We start from the raw sequence: 22,109 nt of genomic DNA, 5'->3' as shown, positions 1-22,109 counted from the left end.
GAAAACGAAATATTAGTCTAAAAGAAATGCGAGAGAATGTCTAGATGCTTTTAATAGAGTTTATAAATTGCCTGGCTGGGCTGATGAGGTGTATATAGAGGTGCATATAATACATTTAAAAAAAACATTGCTTTCACCTAATTTATCATTCTGCCATAAAGGGCACATATTCTACTTAATAAACTAGTTTTCCCGTCTCAAGGTCAAATAAAAAAAAATGACTAGTAAGTGTCAAATAAAGTAAACAATGGCTTCATCTTAAATCACCCTTTTGACAGAATGGAAGCTTGTGTGCAACTGGGAGTGGCAATTGAATGCAAATGACTGTCAAAGCAACACAATAACTAGATCTTTACAATGATTGTGAAAGCTTGGAGAAATGTTGGGGTTAAGTGGGTTAAAATCATTCTAGAAGTCACAGAGGGTGTACAGAGGGATTTTTGGCACATGAGTAAGTCTTTATTCATATAAGAAAAATCTGATTTATTGAATTCTCAATGTGGTCTATATTAAAGGGCACTTCATTTAAATATCAGGCTTTTAAAAATGCAATATTGGTGCACAATTAATACTTAATATCAAAGGCACTTTTCATGGAATGACCCTAAAGACACTATTGAGTTAGGAAAATTAGACAATCCCTCTCAGTCAATGAAACGTTTTCTTTTTTTTAAAGAATTGTTTTTCTTTATTAAGTGAGACAGTACTAGATCCAGGGTGTAATGCTGAAACTCAATCTGTGTCCAATCATACAATATAGGTTAAAATAACCAACTCCAGCCACTTCAGCAAATGATTTTAAGTGATACTTTTTTTGTTTTACTATAAATAGCCAGAGTTGGTAACTGTATTTTACAAAATAAATACAATGGGAAGACGTAGAGGCGGGTCTCTGACACGCATGCAACTACATCAGGTCACCATGGAGATAGAGGCGTCACTTTGCCTCTTTAACTGAAGACAAACAGTCCTGTGCTGACAGATTTAGTCACTTGAGTTCATAATAGGCATCTGTCTCAATCTCAAAGGCTCAGGGGAGGAAGGAAGGTGATTTGGCAGCTCTGGCGATGAGACAATATAAAGAAGAAGAAACATGAAAGCAAACCTGTCCATTGACTTGTGTTTCTGTCATCTTACAATTTTTTTTATGCTCTTGGTGGTGGCCAATTGCTTTTTTTTTCCGGTTGTTGCTCTGCAATGTCATGACAGACGATGTCACGTCAGACCGTCGCAGCTCTCTCGCCGTTGCGACACTTCCGGTCTGTTCTTATGGACCACCTGGTAACCGTTGGCATACAGATGGTCAGGTTTCCTTGCCACAAAGAAAACACAGTCGTACAGGTACTTCAGCATGGACTGATCGTTCTCCGTGTAGGTGGTGGGGACAGACTCTCTCTCCACCTGCAGTGAAAGACGGGGTGTTTTAGGCCCAAGGAGGATAGTCAAAACAACTGAAACTGAAAACAATGTTTATACTTTTCTTTACTGTAAACTGTAGTAGTTGTTCATCTTATTCCTCCAATCTGTACACCTGTTTCATATAAAGAAAAAAAAATTAACACAAAAAAACAGCTTTACCTCCAAATGGAATCCATATTTTAAAATTGCTGCCCTGACGTCCTCGTAGCTGAGCTCGATGGAGAGCTCGTTGGCCATGTTCTCAAAGTGGTACAGCAGTGGGCCTATAGACAAGGGAGGAATCGCAGCTTTGGTAAAAGTATTCATACAGTAGTGGAGGCTCCTCAGAGGAGGAAGGGGTGGACCATCCTCAGTGAATTTCATAAAAATAAAAATAGTGAAACAATAAAAAAAAGTTATACTATTTAGATAAAGCTATTCTAAATATATTCACATTTTGCCAAATAATTGATTAAAACACACTGTTTTGCAATGAAGGTCTACAGTAGCATCAACAGCACTCTCTGGGGTAGCACCAAGGTGTAGCCAGAGGACAACTAGTTTCTGTCCTCCTCTGGGTACATTGACTTCAATACAAAACCTAGGAGGCTCATGGTTCTCACCCCCTTCCATAGACTTACACAGTAATTATGACAACTTCCGGAGGACGTCCTCCAACCTATCAGAGCTCTTGCAGTATGAACTGACGTTGTCGACCTAATCAAAGGATCAGAGTATTAATCTAGTTCCGAAAAAATAAGCTACAGCTAGCTAGCACTGCAGTGCATAAACTGTGGTGTGTAGTTGACTCAAAGAGAGAGAAAGACAATAGTTGAACAGTTTTGAACAAATTAATTTATTAAAAAATGAAGGAGACGCAAGAGAGAGCTAGCTGTTTTGTTGTATTTTCACTTCAACTTACCTAGCTAACGAATGCAGCCAGTTAGTTTAGCCTACTCAAACACCTGGTGTAACTACTAAACTGCTTGCTGTACACTGTACTACATGATTATAGCGGGTGTGGCAAACCGTGGGGTGTTGGGTTGAGCGTGCAGAGATTAACACAGAGACAGGGAGGTTCTAGTTAGAAAACACAACTCTACTAAGAAACAAAATAAACATAACTAAATAACACGCTCTGTCCTTCACAGGTTTTTCTCCGTGTCCGTCTCTCTCGCTCCCCTCGCGGCGTGCCACGGTGCTCCCTTTTTGTGGCCTGCACTGCTGGTTGGCACTCTCCCCTAATTACCTCTACTTGGAGCCATCAGCGGCGGGGTGCTTAGCCCGTGTACTCTCAGCAGAGGGAGCCAACGTTGCGGCACGTACCTCCCTTCTATTACCAACCGGGGTAGACCTCCCGGGATACCACAAGTGTTTATTAACAAGTTAGTTCTAGTAGCTAGCTATGTTGACTATGACATTAGTTAAAATGGTGACAAATACGTAGGCTTTGTGTAGCGGTTATGGTATGAAGGTTTGGGTTGGAGAGGTTTTTCTCGTCTGGTCACATACAGCTGTTGTATTGTGCACCGAGGTCCACAAACAAAGGGAAAAGGTGAGAGGAGGACAGCACATAGATGCAAGAAGGAATTATACATGCTGTTTGTATACTGAACAAAAATATAAACGCAACATGCAACAATTTCAAAGATTTTACTGAGTTACAGTTCATATAAGGAAATAAGTCAATTAAATTAATTAATTAGGCCCTAATCTATGGATTTCACATGACTGGGCAGGGGCACAGCCATGGGTGGGCATAGGCCCACCCACTGGGGAGCCAGGCCCAGCCAATCAGAATTAGATTTTCCCCAAGAAAGAGCTTTTTACAGACAGAAATACTCCCGCAGGTGAAGAAGCCAGATGTGGAGGAATAGCGTGGTTACACGTGGTCTGCGGTTGTGAAGCCTGTTGGACATACTGCCAAATTCTCTAAAACAACATTGAAGGTTGCGTTTATATTTTTGTTTGAGTATATGTGGCTGCTATGAAAGTGAACTGTTTGCGTGTGATCAGGGGTGTATTCGTTCAGCCAATTCTGTTGAAAAACATTTCTTAAACGGAATCAAATGGAACGAAACAGGGATAACATACCTGAATTTGTCCAATAGAAAGTAGAAAGTATAGAAAGTCCAGTTTGCAACTGTTGGACTAACGATTACACCCTAGATCAGCTAGATGCAGTCAAGAGTATGCAAGGCGGTATTAAATGTGTCACTGTCTGTCACCTTGATTACTCAAGTTTTTCTGTCGACGTGTGCACCTATGCTGTAAACTTTCATTCGTAGGCTATGTTGTAGCAACCTCATGATGGGTATAGGGACAATTTATGGATATAGGAAGTATCATGTAGTAGTCTAAACCGATGTTACATTGAGCTGGGTGAATGTAATATTAATGACAGTCATCCAATAGAAATAAGGCCATGCTCCAAACCCCCCAAAAATACACCCTCCCTTAAACGGTGCCGACCGCCACTGACATACAGCGTATCATACACTACCAGTAAGTTTAAACAGGAACTACACCAAAAAAATGCGCAGAGAACCTCTATCACTGGTCAGTAAGGAGCTCCGTTGAACATTGAACAGCTCTGTCGCTCACCAAGATTGATCCACACGCCTCCAGGCTTCAGAATGTTCCAGATGGTCTCCACGTAGTCGATGACATTGTGCGCCGTGTCGATGAAGAAGCAGGTAGCCACGCAGTCCCAGGTGTCTGACAGGGAAGACCACAACGATACTCGTCTAACCAGTCTCACATTATTGCTAAAATACCAACCAACACAGGTAATAAAACAATGATCTGTGTGTAGGACAGAGTGCTCAATACGTGGCCAATTCACATAACAACCTGTCACTCAACAGAGACGAGGCCCGTGTCTAAGAGCAGGAGTGCTGATCTAGGATCAGTTTAGTCTTTTAGAACATAATGAATAAGACAAGGTTGGACCTGATTCTAGATAAGCACTCCTACTCTGAGACGCTTTGTGAACACAGGCCCTGATCACTCATTGCTCTTGTTGATCTTCATACAGCCTGTGTGAAGCTCACCACTCACTAGGCTCTGTGTAGACCTCCTGGAAGTCCCCAGCCACCATGGAGAAGTCCGAGTTTGGAGGCAGGCTCTGGGGGTTGACGTCTGGGAAGCTGATTGGCCGCGTCTGGTCAGATGACCTCTTGTTGTTGCTGAACTGGTGGATCCAGGGGTACAGGGTCATGGAGTTGACCTTTTCACATCTCAGGAAGGACAGAACAGAGCCAAGGTAAGTTAAGCTGAACAACAGTGGTCCGAAGAGGATTGCATTGGGATAATTTGATATGCTAGGCAATTGATTTGGCCCGTGTTTTCAGGCAGCTAAACACACCAGACATTTCAACATTAAATTACACACATATGCAAGGGCTGAATTATTGCATCATACGCAAGGCTTGAGTTAGGGCCAGGGGTGAAAGTAAGGCGGTACGGTCCGGTACGGTGTCACGGCAAAAAAAATAGTGCGGGTACGCCGTATCGGTAGAACATGAGCCTATCACAATAATGAAAACAAAATGTCAAGAAAAATAAAAGGTGTAGTAGCCTACAGTTATCATTGCTGTATGTTAGAGGCATGCAAAATGAGCGAATGGACTTGAAAACAGGTGCTAGGCCTATAGCCTACGCTCCAAAATACGATCTGGTTCGAGGAGAACACAAACATTTTGCTACGGCAGAGAGACGCGCACGGACAGCAGTGGAGGAATTCATTTTGGCCTAATCACAAGCACCAAACGTCATCACACTGTTTTGGTGTTTTGTGTAACGGATGTCTCTTTCCATCCACCACTGTTCGGAGGCTGGAAGAATGTTGTGAGTGGATGAACGTGCACGGGAACCCTTTGAAGTGATGATGAAAACATCATGACTGGTTGTGTTGACGCCACAAGAAAAGTTAAATTACAAATCATTCTGGCTAGTCCCACAGAAAAATATAATTCAATTAATAGGAATTTATTTGCAAATATAATTCTATGATTAGGCCCTACGGGTGGCCCACCCATTAGGCAGGATTTGGCAGCCGCCTAAGAGCGGCAGTTTGATGAGGGCAGCATTTTCAGACTTAAACTGACCAAGATGCACCTCCAACAACACCTCACATTATTCTGCCCCAAAAAAATAACTTCTCTCTCCCAGTGGCATGCGGGCTCTTTAGGTGAGCGCTGATGCTGCCCCATGATAATCAGAGCCCACTTTGTCACAGGCAGGGGTGCAAAATATTTTGCTTATCCATGCATTGTGCGCCTCTCCAGGGTGCTGTTGGAGAGACTCTACGCTCCACCACGCTCCATCAAATTAATTTAACATAAATGATGTAGCCTACGGGGTAGAAAGAGTAGCAGCCTATGTGGTGTTTCTGTAACCCGTGGACTGGAGACTAAATGTATTACAATGTCATGAGACAGACACCTTTTCAATCATTAACTTATTAATGAGGATCGAGAGTGCAGGAGAAAGTCAACTCAAAAGGCTAGCGGGCAAACATCACCTTCGGTGTTGCTACGGCATACTCAAAACAGAGGTGGACAGCAAATGGTGCTGAAAGTAATTCATTTCAACAATTGTCTTCATTTTAATTTGACTTCACTAACAACAAGAGGGCTTTGTTGGAGGCTATTTCTTCCAATTCCACCCCAAAAAGAGATAGGCCTACATGTTTGACAGACACAATTATGCTATCCATAGATTTGCAAGTATAGCCAAAGCCTCCAATACTGTCACCGTGCACTCCTTAAATACCTTGGTGTCTGAGAAGGGCTTGCTGTGTTCGGTTTAAACCAGGGCTCAAAATGAGTGAGGGTATGCCAGACCATTTGGTAAAGAAAAGAGCAAAATGTGTACCTATTGTTAAGTTTATATTTAGAAATAAATCATTGAAAAGTATCCAGATAATAAAAAGTGTTCTATAACAGTGCTTAACTCTGTGATGCCTTATTAAATAATCTTAGGGAAAACCCACCCTTTCTCAATTTTCGCCTAAATGACATACTAACATGCCTGTATGTAGCTCAGGCCCAGAAGCAAGGATATGCATATTCTTGGTACCATTTGAAAGGAAACACTTTGATGTTTGTGGAAATGTGAATTGAATGTAGGAGAATATAACACAATAGATCTGGTAGAAGAAAATAGAAAAGAAAAAAAAACAACCATTTATTTTACTACCACCATTTTTGAAATGCAAAAGAAAGGTCCCCTTTCCAGCCATCACTCGTTGTTATTCCGATGGTGTCCACAAGATGGCAGCAGTGTATGTGCAAAGTTTCAGACAGGTAACTTGAAGTATGAGCAACCTACATGACATTTAGTGTGAAGTCACCCAGGTACATTTGAAGGAGGCATTTGCATTCATATAACATTTTTCTGCAAGAATATCATCAAATCATATATATATATATATATATATATATATATATATATGTAATATATATTTTTATCATATATGCATAGTCACTTTAACTATACATTCATGTACATACTACCTCAATTGGGCCGACCAACCAGTGCTCCCGCACATTGGCTAACCAGGCTATCTGCATTGTGTCCCACCCACCACCCGCCAACCCCTCTTTTACGCTACTGCTACTCTCTGTTCATCATATATGCATAGTCACTTTAACCATATCTACAGTGGGGCAAAAAAGTATTTAGTCATCCACCAATTGTGCAAGTTCTCCCACTTAAAAAGATGAGAGAGGCCTGAAAATCACATTGTAGGATTTTTTATGAATGTATTTGCAAATTATGGTGGAAAATAAGTATTTGGTCAATAACATTAGTTTATCTCAATACTTTGTTATATACCCTTTGTTGGCAATGACAGAGGTCAAACTATTCTGTAAGTCTTCACAAGGTTTTCACACACTGTTGCTGGTATTTTGGCCTATTCCTCCATGCAGATCTCCTCTAGAGCAGCAAAGTTTTGGGGCTGTTGCTGGGCAACACGGACTTTCAACTCCCTCCAAAGATTTTCTATGGGGTTGAGATCTGGAGACTGGCTAGGCCACTCCAGGACCTTGAAATGCTTCTTACGAAGCCACTCCTTCGTTGCCCGGGCAGTGTGTTTGGGATCATTGTCATGCTGAAATACCCAGCCACGTTTCATCTTCAATGCCCTTGCTGACAGAAGGAGGTTTTCACTCAAAATCTCACGATACATGGCCCTATTCATTCTTTCCTTTACACGGATCAGTCGTCCTCGTCCCTTTGCAGAAAAACAGCCTCAAAGCATGATGTTTCCACCCCCATGCTTCACAGTAGGTATGGTGTTCTTTGGATGCAACTCAGCATTCTTTGTCCACCAAACATGACGAGTTGAGTTTTTACCAAAAAGTTATATTTTGGTTTCATCTGACCATATGACATTCTCCCAATCTTCTTCTGGATCATCCAAATGCTTTCTAGCAAACTTCAGACGGGCCTGGACATGTAATGGCTTAAGCAGGGGGACACGTCTGGCACTGCAGGATTTGAGTCCCTGGCGGTGTAGTGTGTTACTGATGGTAGGCTTTGTTACTTTGGTCCCAGCTCTCTGCAGGTCATTCACTAGGTCTAGGTTTTTTTCTTGTGATCATTTTGACCCCACGGGGTGAGATCTTGCGTGGAGTCCCAGATCGAGGGCGATTATCAGTGGTCTTGTATGTCTTCCATTTCCTAATAATTGCTCCCACAGCTGATTTCTTCAAAGCAAGCTGCTTACCTATTGCAGATTCATTCTTCCCAGCCAGGTGCAGGTCTACAATTTTGTTTCTGGTGTCCTTTGACAGCGCTTTGGTCTTGGCCATAGTGGAGTTTGGAGTGTGACTGTTTGAGGTTGTGGACAGGTGTCTTTTATACTGATAACAAGTTCAAACAGGTGCCATTAATATAGGTAATGAGTGGAGGACAGAGGAGCCTCTTAAAGAAGAAGTTACAGGTCTGTGAGAGCCAGAAATCTTGCTTGTTTGTAGGTGATCAAATAATTATTTTCCACCATAATTTGCAAATAAATTCATTAAAAATCCTACAATGTGATTTTCTGGATTTTTTTTCTCATTTTGTCTGTCATAGTTGAAGTGTACCTATGATGAAAATTACAGGCCTCTCTCATATTTTTAAGTGGGAGAACTTGCACAATTGGTGGCTGACTAAATACTAAATACACCTGTGGTATTCAGCGCACGTGACAAATAAACTTTGATTTGATTTGATTTTGATTTGAAAGCTGTATACAGTGCCTTGCGAAAGTATTCGGCCCCCTTGAACTTTGCGACCTTTTGCCACATTTCAGACTTCAAACATAAAGATATAAAACTGTATTTTTTTGTGAAGAATCAACAACAAGTGGGACACAATCATGAAGTGGAACGACATTTATTGGATATTTCAAACTTTTTTAACAAATCAAAAACTGAAAAATTGGGCGTGCAAAATTTTTCAGCCCCCTTAAGTTAATACTTTGTAGCGCCACCTTTTGCTGCGATTACAGCTGTAAGTCGCTTGGGGTATGTCTCTATCAGTTTTGCACATCGAGAGACTGAATTTTTTTCCCATTCCTCCTTGCAAAACAGCTCGAGCTCAGTGAGGTTGGATGGAGAGCATTTGTGAACAGCAGTTTTCAGTTCTTTCCACAGATTCTCGATTGGATTCAGATCTGGACTTTGACTTGGCCATTCTAACACCTGGATATGTTTATTTTTGAACCATTCCATTGTAGATTTTGCTTTATGTTTTGGATCATTGTCTTGTTGGAAGACAAATCTCCGACCCAGTCTCAGGTCTTTTGCAGACTCCATCAGGGTTTCTTCCAGAATGGTCCTGTATTTGGCTCCATCCATCTTCCCATCAATTTTAACCATCTTCCCTGTCCCTGCTGAAGAAAAGCAGGCCCAAACCATGATGCTGCCACCACCATGTTTGACAGTGGGGATGGTGTGTTCAGCTGTGTTGCTTTTACGCCAAACATAACGTTTTGCATTGTTGCCAAAAAGTTCAATTTTGGTTTCATCTGACCAGAGCACCTTCTTCCACATGTTTGGTGTGTCTCCCAGGTGGCTTGTGGCAAACTTTAAACGACACTTTTTATGGATATCTTTAAGAAATGGCTTTCTTCTTGCCACTCTTCCATAAAGGCCAGATTTGTGCAATATACGACTTGTTGTCCTATGGACAGAGTCTCCCACCTCAGCTGTAGATCTCTGCAGTTCATCCAGAGTGATCATGGGCCTCTTGGCTGCATCTCTGATCAGTCTTCTCCTTGTATGAGCTGAAAGTTTAGAGGGACGGCCAGGTCTTGGTAGATTTGCAGTGGTCTGATACTCCTTCCATTTCAATATTATCGCTTGCACAGTGCTCCTTGGGATGTTTAAAGCTTGGGAAATCTTTTTGTATCCAAATCCGGCTTTAAACTTCTTCACAACAGTATCTCGGACCTGCCTGGTGTGTTCCTTGTTCTTAATGATGCTCTCTGCGCTTTTAACGGACCTCTGAGACTATCACAGTGCAGGTGCATTTATACGGAGACTTGATTACACACAGGTGGATTGTATTTATCATCATTAGTCATTTAGGTCAACATTGGATCATTCAGAGATCCTCACTGAACTTCTGGAAAGAGTTTGCTGCACTGAAAGTAAAGGGGCTGAATAATTTTGCACGCCCAATTTTTCAGTTTTTGATTTGTTAAAAAAGTTAGAAATATCCAATAAATGTCATTCCACTTCATGATTGTGTCCCACTTGTTGTTGATTCTTCACAAAAAAATTCAGTTTTATATCTTTATGTTTGAAGCCTGAAATGTGGCAAAGGGTCGCAAAGTTCAAGGGGGCCGAATACTTTCGCAAGGCACTGTACTTGGACTTTGATTTAGCTTTTCCAGTATTAGTAGCCATATTATAGTTCAACATTTGCAAAACAACCAGTTTTTATAACTGAATATTCTTATATTTTTTGTCCAAAATGAAATGGCATGCTGTCGTACAAGGTTAGTAGCTACATTTTACAACAGATACACGGATACTCCCTTAAAGCCCAGCTTATGGGCTATTTAGATAGCTTTGTTTGACCCCGATTGGTGCTTATTTGACAAAGTTAGAGTTGTTCAAGTGAAGACCGCCCGCGTCATCAGTGTGCCATGAAGGCGTCGCTCTCTGACCAAATATGGTGTCCTATAGGATATACGACACCCCTAATGATATAGTGTCTCGTTACGTTCTAGGATCTGACTGCGATTTGACTGGTTGAAACAACGTTTAGGGTGAGATTTTCACAGATTCCTTTCTTTGCAAATTGAACGAGTGGAAATACAAAATCGATTGTGCGTGCTATATGGACCTTTTTAGGATATGAAAAAGGTATGAAAAAGGGACCCTTTGGATGATAAATCAGAACAAGATTTCAGAATGTAAGTACACATTTCACCTTCAGAGGTGAATTTATCAAACCTATAGTAGTGAAAAGTGTTTTGTTGTTAGGCGCTCCGCTTAAACAATAGCATGGCATTGTTTCGCAGTAATAGCTACTGTAAATTGGACAGGGCAGTTATATTAACAAGAATTTAAGCTTTCAGCCGATATAAGTCACTTATATGTACCGACACTTGTTGTTTCTCTAAAATCTGCGATGGTGACACAAGGCACTGCATGATGTACAACTGTCCCGTTGACGGGACACAGATAGCTAAGAAGTTGGGTTTAACATATTCTCTTTTCAGAAAATTAAAAGTTAAATTACTAGGGACAGAATAGGCCGCAGCTGAGCTTCAGAATGTCAACAGTTGAAGCTTACATTACTCTGTGTTGGTTGAGCGTCTGTCTGGGTGGAAAGGTAACTTTTGAAAGTGCCATATTTAGATTAATAAGGATGTCTAATGTTTAATTATTTGCAAACAGCAACCGTTTCGTTGCAAACATTCTCTGGTTTGACATTGGAGAAATACGCCTATTTCACTGTCCATTCTTCCCTGAAACTTCTATTTTCATTATCCACCTATCTTTTGAGACTTTTTCAGAGCAACATTTTCTCTTGATTGCAAATCGTTTTTCCCCAATCAACGCACAAAGAAATATAAAAACTAATTTAATAGAGACATTGGTGATTTATCAGTTTGAAAAGATGATATGTTATTGACATTGAACAGACTATATAGCCTAATAACCCAGTGCTTCTCAATTATTTTCTGTTACGCCCCCGCTAGGAAGAAGTAAACATTTCGCGCCCCCCAACTCTCCGCCGCGACTGTAAATAGTATAATTTGTCTATACAATTGTTAGAAGTACACCTCTGCATAACATTGTATCCATTGTATTTGATACTGAAAAATTAAATGAAATATAATCAATAAATAATAGATTCAAATTGATCAGCAACATTAACTCAGGAGCACAATATATGAAACACTTTGACCTATAAAACCAAAATGAATAAAACAATTTGTGCTGATTTGAGGAAGAAGTCAGGATTAATGGCTACAATGAGCACGTTTTGCAGAACACAGCTTTTCGAAGAGGGGTTTGAAGCATGATACTGCAACTCTCAGCTCCTGCTCAATGTTTAGCTGGGACCTGTACTTGGTCTTCAGTGCAGCAACAGCAGAGAAGCCAGTCTCACAAAGATAAGATGTTGCAAAAGGAAGAAGAATGCCCATGGCCCTCTGCCCTAAGAGTGGATACTGCCTCTCTACACTCAGCCAGAATTCACTCAGTGTCTGTGATGTGAACCTCAGTCTCAATGTGGAGTCAGACGTCATATCAATGAACTGGTCCTCCTCTGCAGAGCTGAAACTAGTTGGAGTTGGTGCATTGAAAGGATCTCTCACCCAGTCATATTGGGAACTGTTTTCAGGGAAGTACTTTTATTTTTGCAGCACTTGCGTCATTCAGTATGACAGAGACCATGTCTTGCTGCAGGCAGTATCAGCTCCTCTGCTATGGAGTGGGGTTTGTTGCACTGAGCAATTTGGTACGCCACCTTATATGATGCTAACAGTGCTCGCTGGTTTACTGAAGTAGCATTCACAAAGCGGGACGATTGTTGGCAATATTCTGCACGGTTTTCGCTGAAAAAACTCAAGTGGCTTATCAGCGTGATTGAGGTGTAATGTCTTTAAGTGACGCCTTCATTTATTTTGGCTTCATGCTGTCCGCTGCCAACATTTTTAGACACAGTAAACATACCGGTCTTTCCTCGTCCCCCACCGTAGTCACAGTGAAGCCAAGCGCTACATACGCTTCGTCATATTTCCTCGTCTTGGCTTTCGGGAGACTTACGTTTTGTCTCATTATCTCCGTCTCTCTCCACCTTTCTTTTCATCCCTGTTAAATATTTTTCCATGGTGTCTCTTAAGGGTTTGTTATCTGCACTTCATATCTCCTGCTCTGTGCTCTGTGTTCTGTGCTCTGTGTTCTGTGTTCTGTGCTCTGTGTTCTGTGTTCTGTGTTCTGTGCTCTGTGTTCTGTGCTCTGTGTTCTGTATTCTGTGCTCTGTGTTCTGTGCTCTGTGCTCTGTGCTCTGTGCTCTGTGCTCTGTGTTCTGTGCTCTGTGCTCTGTGCTCTGTGTTCTGTGCTCTGTGTTCTGTGTTCTGTGCTCTGTGTTCTGTGCTCTGTGCTCTGTGTTCTGTGCTCTGTGCTCTGTGCTCTGTGCTCTTGTTCGGTGCAACAAAAAAAAAACTACTCCCTGCGGCAAAAAAAAGCGCGGCCCACTATTTGAGAAGAACTGTATAACCAGATGTAACCAGACTCATGCTGCCAAACATACCCTTGTAAAACTGACCATCCTACCGATCCTCGACTTTGGCGATGTCATTTACAAAATAGCCTCCAATACCCTACTCAACAAATTGGATGCAGTCTATCACAGTGCAATCCGTTTTGTCACCAAAGCCCCATGTACCACCCACCATTGCGACCTGTACGCTCTCGTTGGCTGGCCCTCGCTTCATACTCGTCGCCAAACCCACTGGCTCCATGCCATCTACAAGACCCTGCTAGGTAAAGTCACCCCCTTATCTCAGCTCGCTGGTCACCATAGCATCTCCCACCTGTAGCACACGCTCCAGCAGGTATATCTCTCTAGTCACCCCAAAACCAATTCTTTCTTTGGCCGACTCTCCTTCCAGTTCTCTGCTGCCAATGACTGGAACGAACTACAAAAATGTCTGAAACTGGAAACACTTATCTCCCTCACTAGCTTTAAGCACCAACTGTCAGAGCAGCTCACAGATTACTGCACCTGTACATAGCCCACCTATAATTTAGCTCAAACAACTACCTCTTTCCCTACTGTATTTAATTTATTTATTTTGCTCCTTTGCACCCCATTATTTTTATTTCTACTTTGCACATTCTTCCATTGCAAATCTACCATTCCAGTGTTTTACTTGCTATATTGTATTTACTTTGCCACCATGGCCTTTTTTTGCCTTTACCTCCCTTCTCACCTCATTTGCTCACATCGTATATAGACTTGTTTATACTGTATTATTGACTGTATGTTTGTTTTACTCCATGTGTAACTCTGTGTCGTTGTATGTGTCGAACTGCTTTGCTTTATCTTGGCCAGGTCGCAATTGTAAATGAGAACTTGTTCTCAACTTGCCTACCTGGTTAAATAAAGGTGAAATAAAATTTAATTAAAAAAAAAAAAATGTGTTATGAACAGGCCTATGAATTGGGCTGCATTTATGTTCTGTTCTTATGGTTCTGTTCTGCCAACTATTAGCTGATAAAAAAAATTGGCCCAATACCGACCCCTACTGTACACCATTCTAGTTTAGCGGGATATGGGGGAGGCAATTTTTTGTCTTCCCTAGGGCGGCAGAACGTCCAGGGCCGGGCCTGTTACACCCATACATTTTTGAGGTGCACACATAGGAGGTCCCGTAATGGGAAGAAATGAAATCTACTTGCAGGGCTACTTGGTTAGGGCTGAGGGTGAGTGTTACCTGTTGAGGACGAAGTTTGAGGAGAAGAGCATGAAGAAGCTCCATTCGTTGCCTTGGCAGGCATAACCCAGACGAGCGATTTCCCATGCCAGGCGACCAAGCCCTGCCCCCGGAACCAGCACGCTCACCTTGGACACATCACTACAGAAACAACCACGCCATCACTGACAGAATACATGCGTAATTCAAAATACTAAATCACACAACTGAGTTAGAATTCAAGACTGTGTGTGTGTGTGTGTGTGTGTGTGTGTGTGTTCACCACTTGTTGCTGGGAAAGAGTCTCTGGATCTCTTGGATGAGGGGCAGGTAGCAGGAGTCTCTCTCAGCCTGGCCGGCCTCGCTCCAGTCACGCACAAACTGCTTAATGGTGGACTTGAGCTTGTCCATGTCGAACGTGGAAGACGTACCCACCTTCCTCAGGTCATCCTGGACAGAAAACAGATTCACTTCAACTCCTCAAACGTCATCCAATGGTGAAAGGATCATGGAAGCAAATTAATCTAAGATCTATCTTCTAATATGATTTACACTACTACAAGAACTACTGAAATGTGTGCCGGTGTGGTATAGTAGAATAGAAGAACATATGCAGCTCCTCCTACTACTACTGTATTTTTCTTGCACAAAACCACCTAGATGCAGCCTATCCAGCACAGTGTCAAAGCTAGCAAGTAAGACTCTCCCTACTCTGATTGGTTATCTTGCATTCGCATCACTGACCATTTTGCATAAAGCTGGAATTCTCAACTTTGGTAGCGAGTTCCCTAGTTGCCAGTGGTTAAATTGCTAAATGACTTGTGTCTCCTCTTTCCATTAAAAATAACTGATTTCCAGTAGTTTGAGGGCTACAAGTAGTGCCTGGTGTGACTGCGAGAAAGCATGAGTGTGACCTTTTCTGACCGTTTAGCTCACCTCTTCACCATACTCCATGTTCTCAAACATGTGGATACAGTTGAGCACGATAGCCTGCAGCACCTCCTGGTTGTGGTCCACACTGCGGCGGATACGGGCCAGGTTGGGCAAGACCCCGGGCAGCAGCAGCTGGTGATGCTCCGGAAGACTCTGGAACTGACGCTCTGCTCGATTCACCCGCTCTTGAACATGCATCCTGAGATTAAGGGGAGGTGAATTAGACAAGGATAAAGGGAAGGGTGGTGCCATGGTGAAAAGGAGGAAGAGAAGATGGAGGTCCAGAAACACAGATGGGGGGGGGGGAATAGAAACTCATATTTTATAGCCTTTTTGAATTATGATAAAGCCTAATCCAATATGCAGACTCCTTGAAATGACTTGACACAAAGATTCACAAAACCTTAGACTAGGCATAATCATGTATGACCTTCTTGTTTGTAAGTAACAAGATTAACTGGATTGAAATGTAAATGTTTGTCAGCCTGGATTTTATAGCTCTTGCTGTTTTTGCATCTTCTTTAAGTTATATTTGTTATTTTCTAGAGCTAGCTCCACTTCCTGTGCTGCTGATATCTAGCTACTAGCTAAATAGCGATGGTATGGGACAATGTAGTTATCCAAAATGGTATAAATCCTGATATAAATACACAATATATCTTAGCTAGCTAGCTATGCAACATAATTAGGGTTGTCACTAGTTACCACAAAGTACAACTTGACTATTGTAAAAAAGGGGGCCTTAACTTAAGGGTTACGCATAAGGTCAGCAGGGAGGTTAAGGTTAGGTTTAAAATCAGATTTGGTCCAATGCAGCTGTCCAATGCACCAATGCAGCTGTTGCGAGTTCAACTCGCATTACGGACAATTTTAGCTAATTTGCCACTTTTCAATTACTTACTACATTTTTAGCTACTTTTCAACTACTTAGCATGTTATCTGACCCTTACCCTAATGCTAACCTTAACCCTTTTAGCTAACCCTTACCCTAACCTTAGCCCTTTAAACTAACTCCTAAACTTAACCTTAATCTTAGCGAGCTAGCTAACTCACCTAGCTAGAATTAGTAACATATCATACCTTTTTTCCAAATCATAACATATCGTATGTTTTGCAAATTCATTACATATTGTACGTTTTGCAAATTCATAACAGGAATTGTAAATCGTAACATATCATACGAAATGGTTGACAGACATCCAGCAATTATCACATACCATACGAAAACAAATCGTAACATATCATACTAAATTGAGTGTCTTGGGTTTACGTGGAGAATAATACAAAATGTGCCTAAAAAGGCTGAATTTTCAGGACTTTTCAAACAGCTCTTACACTAAAGGTCATTAATCATAATTTTCACAATATTATTCTAACCAGTAATATTGACTGCACTGGGCCTTTAAGAAGAGAAATTGTAGAAATAGGCGGGGTTTAGGCATGACTTTGGAGCTGTGAGAACTAGTCAAGACCCCAAAATCAGTCATCCCTCTTCTAAAATCTTCGGACAAAACGTTACTACATCAACATAACACACACATCACAACTGCACAATTTAAACACCCCCGATCCCCCTTCCATGAGTCATTTAACGTTACTTCATGTTTCTATTCTTGTTTTATTATTTCTTATTATTGTTGCATTGTCGAGAAGGAACCTGCACCGTTAGACGGTGTATCCCGTACATACGACTAATAAACCGTACATACGACTAATAAAAACTTGAACTAACGATAGCCAGACCGTCTGGGTCAAATTACTTTATGGGTAAGCTAGCTACCAAATACTACTGCTGTTTTGAAACAGTCCGTACCTGTAGTATCTAAACGCATCGATCACTTTCCAAAAGTGTTGCCTTTCGAGCTTTGTCTCCTCTTCTGGTGTACATTTAATCCTTTCTCGGTAAAAATATGCTTCTTCTTGCTCTCCATCAGTAACCTGGTCCACCGTTCCTTCCGCCATGTCTGAATGTTGTACTCAGACCCATCCAATCGAACAATGGAGTGAGCCAGGAAAAGTAATAGACCTTTCATCTGGTTGGCAAGTTAACTATGGCAGTGAGCTAACAAGTAGCTACTGATGTATTTTTTGTTCAGAAAATGATTTTACCTGTGTATGTGTGTCTGGTTTATTACAAGTTGCAACAGGAAGACAGCTCCAGCACCAGAGAAAATGTATAACTGGCCTCTTGGAGGCCCTTTATATCCTAATCAGACATCAGACAGCACCATATGTGTAAACACCAACCTGAAAGGCTTGTAGGAAGTCAAAGCAGAATCAGTAAGGCCCATACCTGCGAACATAAGCAAATATTGACATTTAATTCTTAAAAGTCTAAGCCGTTGAGGTGGGGGGCTCTAAGCTTACATATGGAATTGTTTTAAGAAGGTCATGTCATGGATCATTAAGCTATTTGATTTTGAATTTTAGGACCACTTTATTTATCAAAAATTATTTAAAAAAATATATTTGATAAAATATTGAGTTTGGCCTTTACAACTATAGCCCATAGAGACACATTGAATAACACATTCATAAATGGCAATAAAGACTGTCAAAAAAATAAATCATAAGGAATAAGATTTTGAAGTGTCTATCCTATATCTAGGAGATATAAGAAAGCTCAGGAAGTGTTTTTTTTTTTTTTTTACACATTTAACCCCTTATTTTGTTGCCACAAAACTACCTCCATAGTTCCATTAATTTGTATGTGTTACCTTTTGACGAGTCCCTTGACACTTGTGGGGGTCGTAGAGAAAAACTTGTTTGTTTATAGTATTTTATGCCAAACCAGGGGAGGCGGCTGAGAGGAGGACGGCTCATAAGGGCTGGAATAGATTTTATCAAACACATTGAAACCACATCTTGGATGTGTTTGATACCATTCCATTGACTCCATTCCAGTCCTTATTATGAACCGTCCTCCCCTCAGCAGCCTCTACTGGATGCTACAGACTTCTTCGTGCATGTGAATACCGATTATCAGGATAGCACTCACTTCTGTCATCATGAAGTGCTTTGAGATTCTAGTTAAGGATCATATCATATCATCTCTACCCTACCTGACACCCTAAACGCACTTAAATTTACATACCGCCCCAATAGATCTGCAGACGATGCAATCGCCATCGCACTGCCCTATCCCATCTGGACAAGAGGAATAGCTATGTAAGAATGCTGTTTATTGATTATAGCTCAGCCTTCAACACCTCGCACGGTGCAACTGGGTCCTGGACTTCCTGACGGGCTGCTCCCAGGTTGTGAAGGTAGGAAACAACACCTCTGCCGGGCATTGGGATGACAACCCAACTCGGGATGAGGAGGGCTTTTAGTGGGTGGAATAGTGGCAATGCAAATATCATGGTACAGCTATAAAGACACTCAATCATCATGTTATTGTTTAATGTTACATTTACAAACATATATTTTGATAAATAAAACTGAAACGTGTGTCTCATTATGGTAAGTGGTGAAATAAGTGTAGCCAGTTATAATTGTAATGGCTTAGCAGAAAATAAGAAAAGACAATCAGTATTTACCAGGCTAAAAGAGTAGGAATGTAATATCTATTGTTTACAGGAAACTCATTCAACAATTTTAGAGGAAGTTTTGTGGAAAAAGGACTGGGGGGGACAAAACATATTTCTCCCATGGGCAAAGAAATTCAAAAGGGGTGATGATATTAATTAACAGTAATTTTGATCCAAATATGCAAATTGTCCAAACAGATCATCAAGGTAGATAGATTATTTTAAATATGTTATTGGACAATAAACAGATATGGCTTATTAACCTATACGGTCCAAATAATGATGATCCAAGCTTCTTTGAAAATATATATAAGAATTCTACAAGCAACACTATTATTTGACTCTATTATTTGGTAGGGATTTTAATACGGTTTTAAATACCTCTATGGACCGGAAAGGAAATCACACTACAAACTATCACCCGGGGCACTTAAGGATCTCATGATTGTCATGGATATATTGGAATTAGTGGATATATGGAGGCTTAAATACCCTGACCTAGTGAGATATACATGGCGGAGGCTTAAACAAGCTAGTCGTCTTGATTACTTTCTTATGTTGGTCTTGTAACAAAATGTTGTGTGCTAATATTGCGTTGATGCATCCTTGACTATAGGGTACTAGCTACTACTAAGGTTACACAACATGTCCCGCATATGACAAAATCCTACGTTTTTGTTTCTGTTTCACACACACCCATGGGCTTTTATGTAAAAAAATATGGATGAGGTCCTTACAACATGTACGTTTATTGTACGTCACACACAAGTCATGTAGGCTATTATCGTCATTTTTATCATCACTTCTAGGTGGCACACAGCTAATGTGGTTGACTTCAACCGTATAGTGTACTTTAACAATGGGTTCGATCGCATCAGTATCTTTTGTTGAGGAAAAAACGATTCAATGCCGGTCCTTGATGCTCGATTCAAAAGACATGTGACGAAGTAAAGTATTCTAATAATGCATAGTGTATAAAGTGTGGTAAGCCCAGTTGTGGAAAAATAACCTAATCGTCATTCTTGAGTAAAAGTAAAGATACCTTAATAAGTAAAAGTCACCCAGTAAAATACTACTTGAGTAAAAGTCTAAAAGTATTTGGTTTTTAAAAAAATACTTAAGAATATTAAGGATCTCACCTCATTTATTCACATTGTATATAGACTTATTTTTCTACTGTATTATTGACTGTATGTTTAGTTTATTCCATGTGTAACTCGGTGTTGTTGTATGTGTCGAATTGCTATGCTTTATCTTGGCCAGGTTGCAGTTGCAAATGAGAACTTGTTCTCAACTAGCCTACCTGGTTAAATAAAAAATATTTTTGTGTTTAGTGAGTCCGCCAGATCAGATGCAGTAGGGATGACCAGGGATGTTCTCTTGATAAGTGCATGAATTGGCCAACTTTCCTGTCCTGCTAAGCATCCAAAAGGTAACGAGTACTTTTGGGTGTCGTGGAAAATGTATGAAGTAAAACGTTAATTATTTTCTTTGTGAAGTAAAAGTTCTCAAATAAAGAGTACAGTATAGATACCCCCAAAAACGAATTTGCTAGTACTTTAAAGTATTTTTACTTAAGTACTTAACACCACTGGTTAAGCCTACATGTAAGTGTAGTCTACATAATAATATAGCCTACATGAATGTCTCCTCGCCAGGAAAGGGCGTAAATGAATCACTCTGTGGGTAGGCTCCACCAGGCTTTCACCTCACCGTCCTGAAAGCCGAGGCTACATATGGAATATGACCAAGGTGGTTAATGGGGTTCATCATGAGGTGTACCATACAAAAGTCCCATATGCATTAGTAGGTTATGACATAAGCAGGACACTATCTGATATGAATGAATGTAGGTTACAGCTGCAGTACGTTGATTGGAGTTCCTATAGTAATCAGAGCGTTAGATTACTTTGTCAAATAGAAGTACTTCCTCATCTGTTACTTCCACAGCCAAGTGTCTTCCTCCATTAAGACTGTCGTTTCAAGTCTTCTGGACTCACTCTAAAACTTCTTAAGAAGAAAACTGCAATACTGCCATCTGTAGGATGATAACCAGAGCGCAACCTATAATCACTGTACACTGTGTAATTCTCATTCTCATCCTGAATCAAATAACTCAGCAGATGATTATAATCATCCATATAAAATGTTGTAGGTGTACACGTACATGTAATATAGCCTATGCAATATGATTATTAGGCAATAGCAGTGTGTTTGTGTACAAAAGGCTGTGAAGTATTTGTAGTTAATCATATCAGTAATGTTAGTTCATATCAGAGCCCTAGCTCTGCCCACCGGGGAAGTGGAGCAGAGCATGCTGGGTGATCTCCAGCTCAGAGAAGATGATCAGCTCAGAGTAGTCAAGTGAGAGAAAATTCCACCCATCCTTGTGTTTTCACCAGTTAGCTTTCGTTGTGTTAGCCAAGGCCAGTATGGGTCCTTGTTGATATAACACACACACACACACACACACTTTGGTTGAAACAAGTTGCCAGACCACTAAGTGCCTTTGCCCATGCATACTACATACGCTGTGCGGTGCTGATCCGTGCCTGTGTATATTCAGCGTTATTAAACCACCTCAACTGGAATCCTACCTATCTGTCATCTGTGCCCTTACCAGCACAATGGAGCAAACACATGAAGTAAAACCTAACCTAAAGAATATACAGTCCACCAAGTCCTCAATTACATTGTGGTACTTCGAGCCGGATAAAGGTGTTTACTCCCGGGCTCAAGATGCATTGAGTTACCGGTGAAGCCTGGACCTGGTCTGATCATCCAAGGCGCCAAGCCTCACCTTATCCAAGTTAAAGTAGCACAGTATGTACATGGGTAAGAAGACGACCTTCAGCCTCGCATGGAAGAAGCTGCCAAGATGACACCCCTCACTCCACCCAGTCCCTCCCTATCCAGCCAGGCCAGATGGGACACAACTCCAGATGAGTGGGAGACCCTCAGAGAGCACAGGTCCGTCCTAAACCCTCATCTGACCAACGAGAGCAGAAGGATGAGCCACAGTAAGCAGAGGAAGGAGAAACAGAGGTCTGTCCATGGTCTGAAACAGTCACTGGGAACACAGGAAGCCACCTACAGAGCACAAGCTAGAGAGAGAGTACATTGAGCAAGAGAGAGCCCAGCAGCGGCAGTCCCAGCAAGCTATGCAGGTCAGGCTCACTCAGCTACGTGAGCAACAAGAAAAGATGGTACAGGTAGCCGAGACCCTCCACTCCGTGCTTCCACAGCTCTCATTCCAGTCTATAGCTAATCTCTCTCTCACTAAGCCAGCCCGTACAGAGCCCTCACCCCAAGGT

The 22,109-nt window shown here is 41.3% G+C and overlaps 1 protein-coding gene across 2 annotated transcripts; it reads right to left on the bottom strand.

Annotated features, from left to right (window-relative positions):
• Positions 1-664: 664 nt before the first annotated feature.
• carnmt1 (carnosine N-methyltransferase 1) lies at positions 665-17,397 on the bottom strand. 2 transcript variants are annotated; one of them, XM_036935625.1, is made up of 8 exons: positions 17,375-17,397; positions 15,269-15,464; positions 14,616-14,782; positions 14,354-14,494; positions 4,459-4,637; positions 4,003-4,116; positions 1,579-1,682; positions 665-1,401 (listed from the first exon to the last, which is right to left on the bottom strand). In XM_036935625.1, the coding sequence occupies exons 2-8, from the start codon at positions 15,461-15,463 to the stop codon at positions 1,216-1,218; spliced, it is 1,086 nt and encodes a 361-aa protein (XP_036791520.1). In that variant the 5' UTR covers position 15,464; positions 17,375-17,397; the 3' UTR covers positions 665-1,215. The 2 variants fall into 2 exon arrangements, with proteins under 2 accessions (XP_036791520.1, XP_021476750.2); XM_021621075.2 differs by lacking the exon at positions 17,375-17,397 and adding an exon at positions 17,079-17,306.
• Positions 17,398-22,109: the final 4,712 nt, after the last annotated feature.

The sequence above is a fragment of the Oncorhynchus mykiss genome, chromosome 11 (assembly GCF_013265735.2).
Source record: "Oncorhynchus mykiss isolate Arlee chromosome 11, USDA_OmykA_1.1, whole genome shotgun sequence".
Classification (NCBI taxonomy): domain Eukaryota; kingdom Metazoa; phylum Chordata; class Actinopteri; order Salmoniformes; family Salmonidae; genus Oncorhynchus; species Oncorhynchus mykiss.
This window is presented reverse-complemented; position numbering and strand designations above follow the sequence as displayed.

Excerpts from the sequence above, each read along its gene's own strand:
- carnmt1 (XM_021621075.2), bottom strand. The coding sequence starts at position 17,227 with ATGGCGGAAGGAACGGTGGACCAGGTTACTGATGGAGAGCAAGAAGAA. Across the intron at positions 15,465-17,078 it reads GATGCGTTTAGATACTACAG|GATGCATGTTCAAGAGCGGG; the intron begins GTACGGACTGTT and ends CCTTAATCTCAG. Across the intron at positions 14,783-15,268 it reads ACATGGAGTATGGTGAAGAG|GATGACCTGAGGAAGGTGGG; the intron begins GTGAGCTAAACG and ends TTTTCTGTCCAG.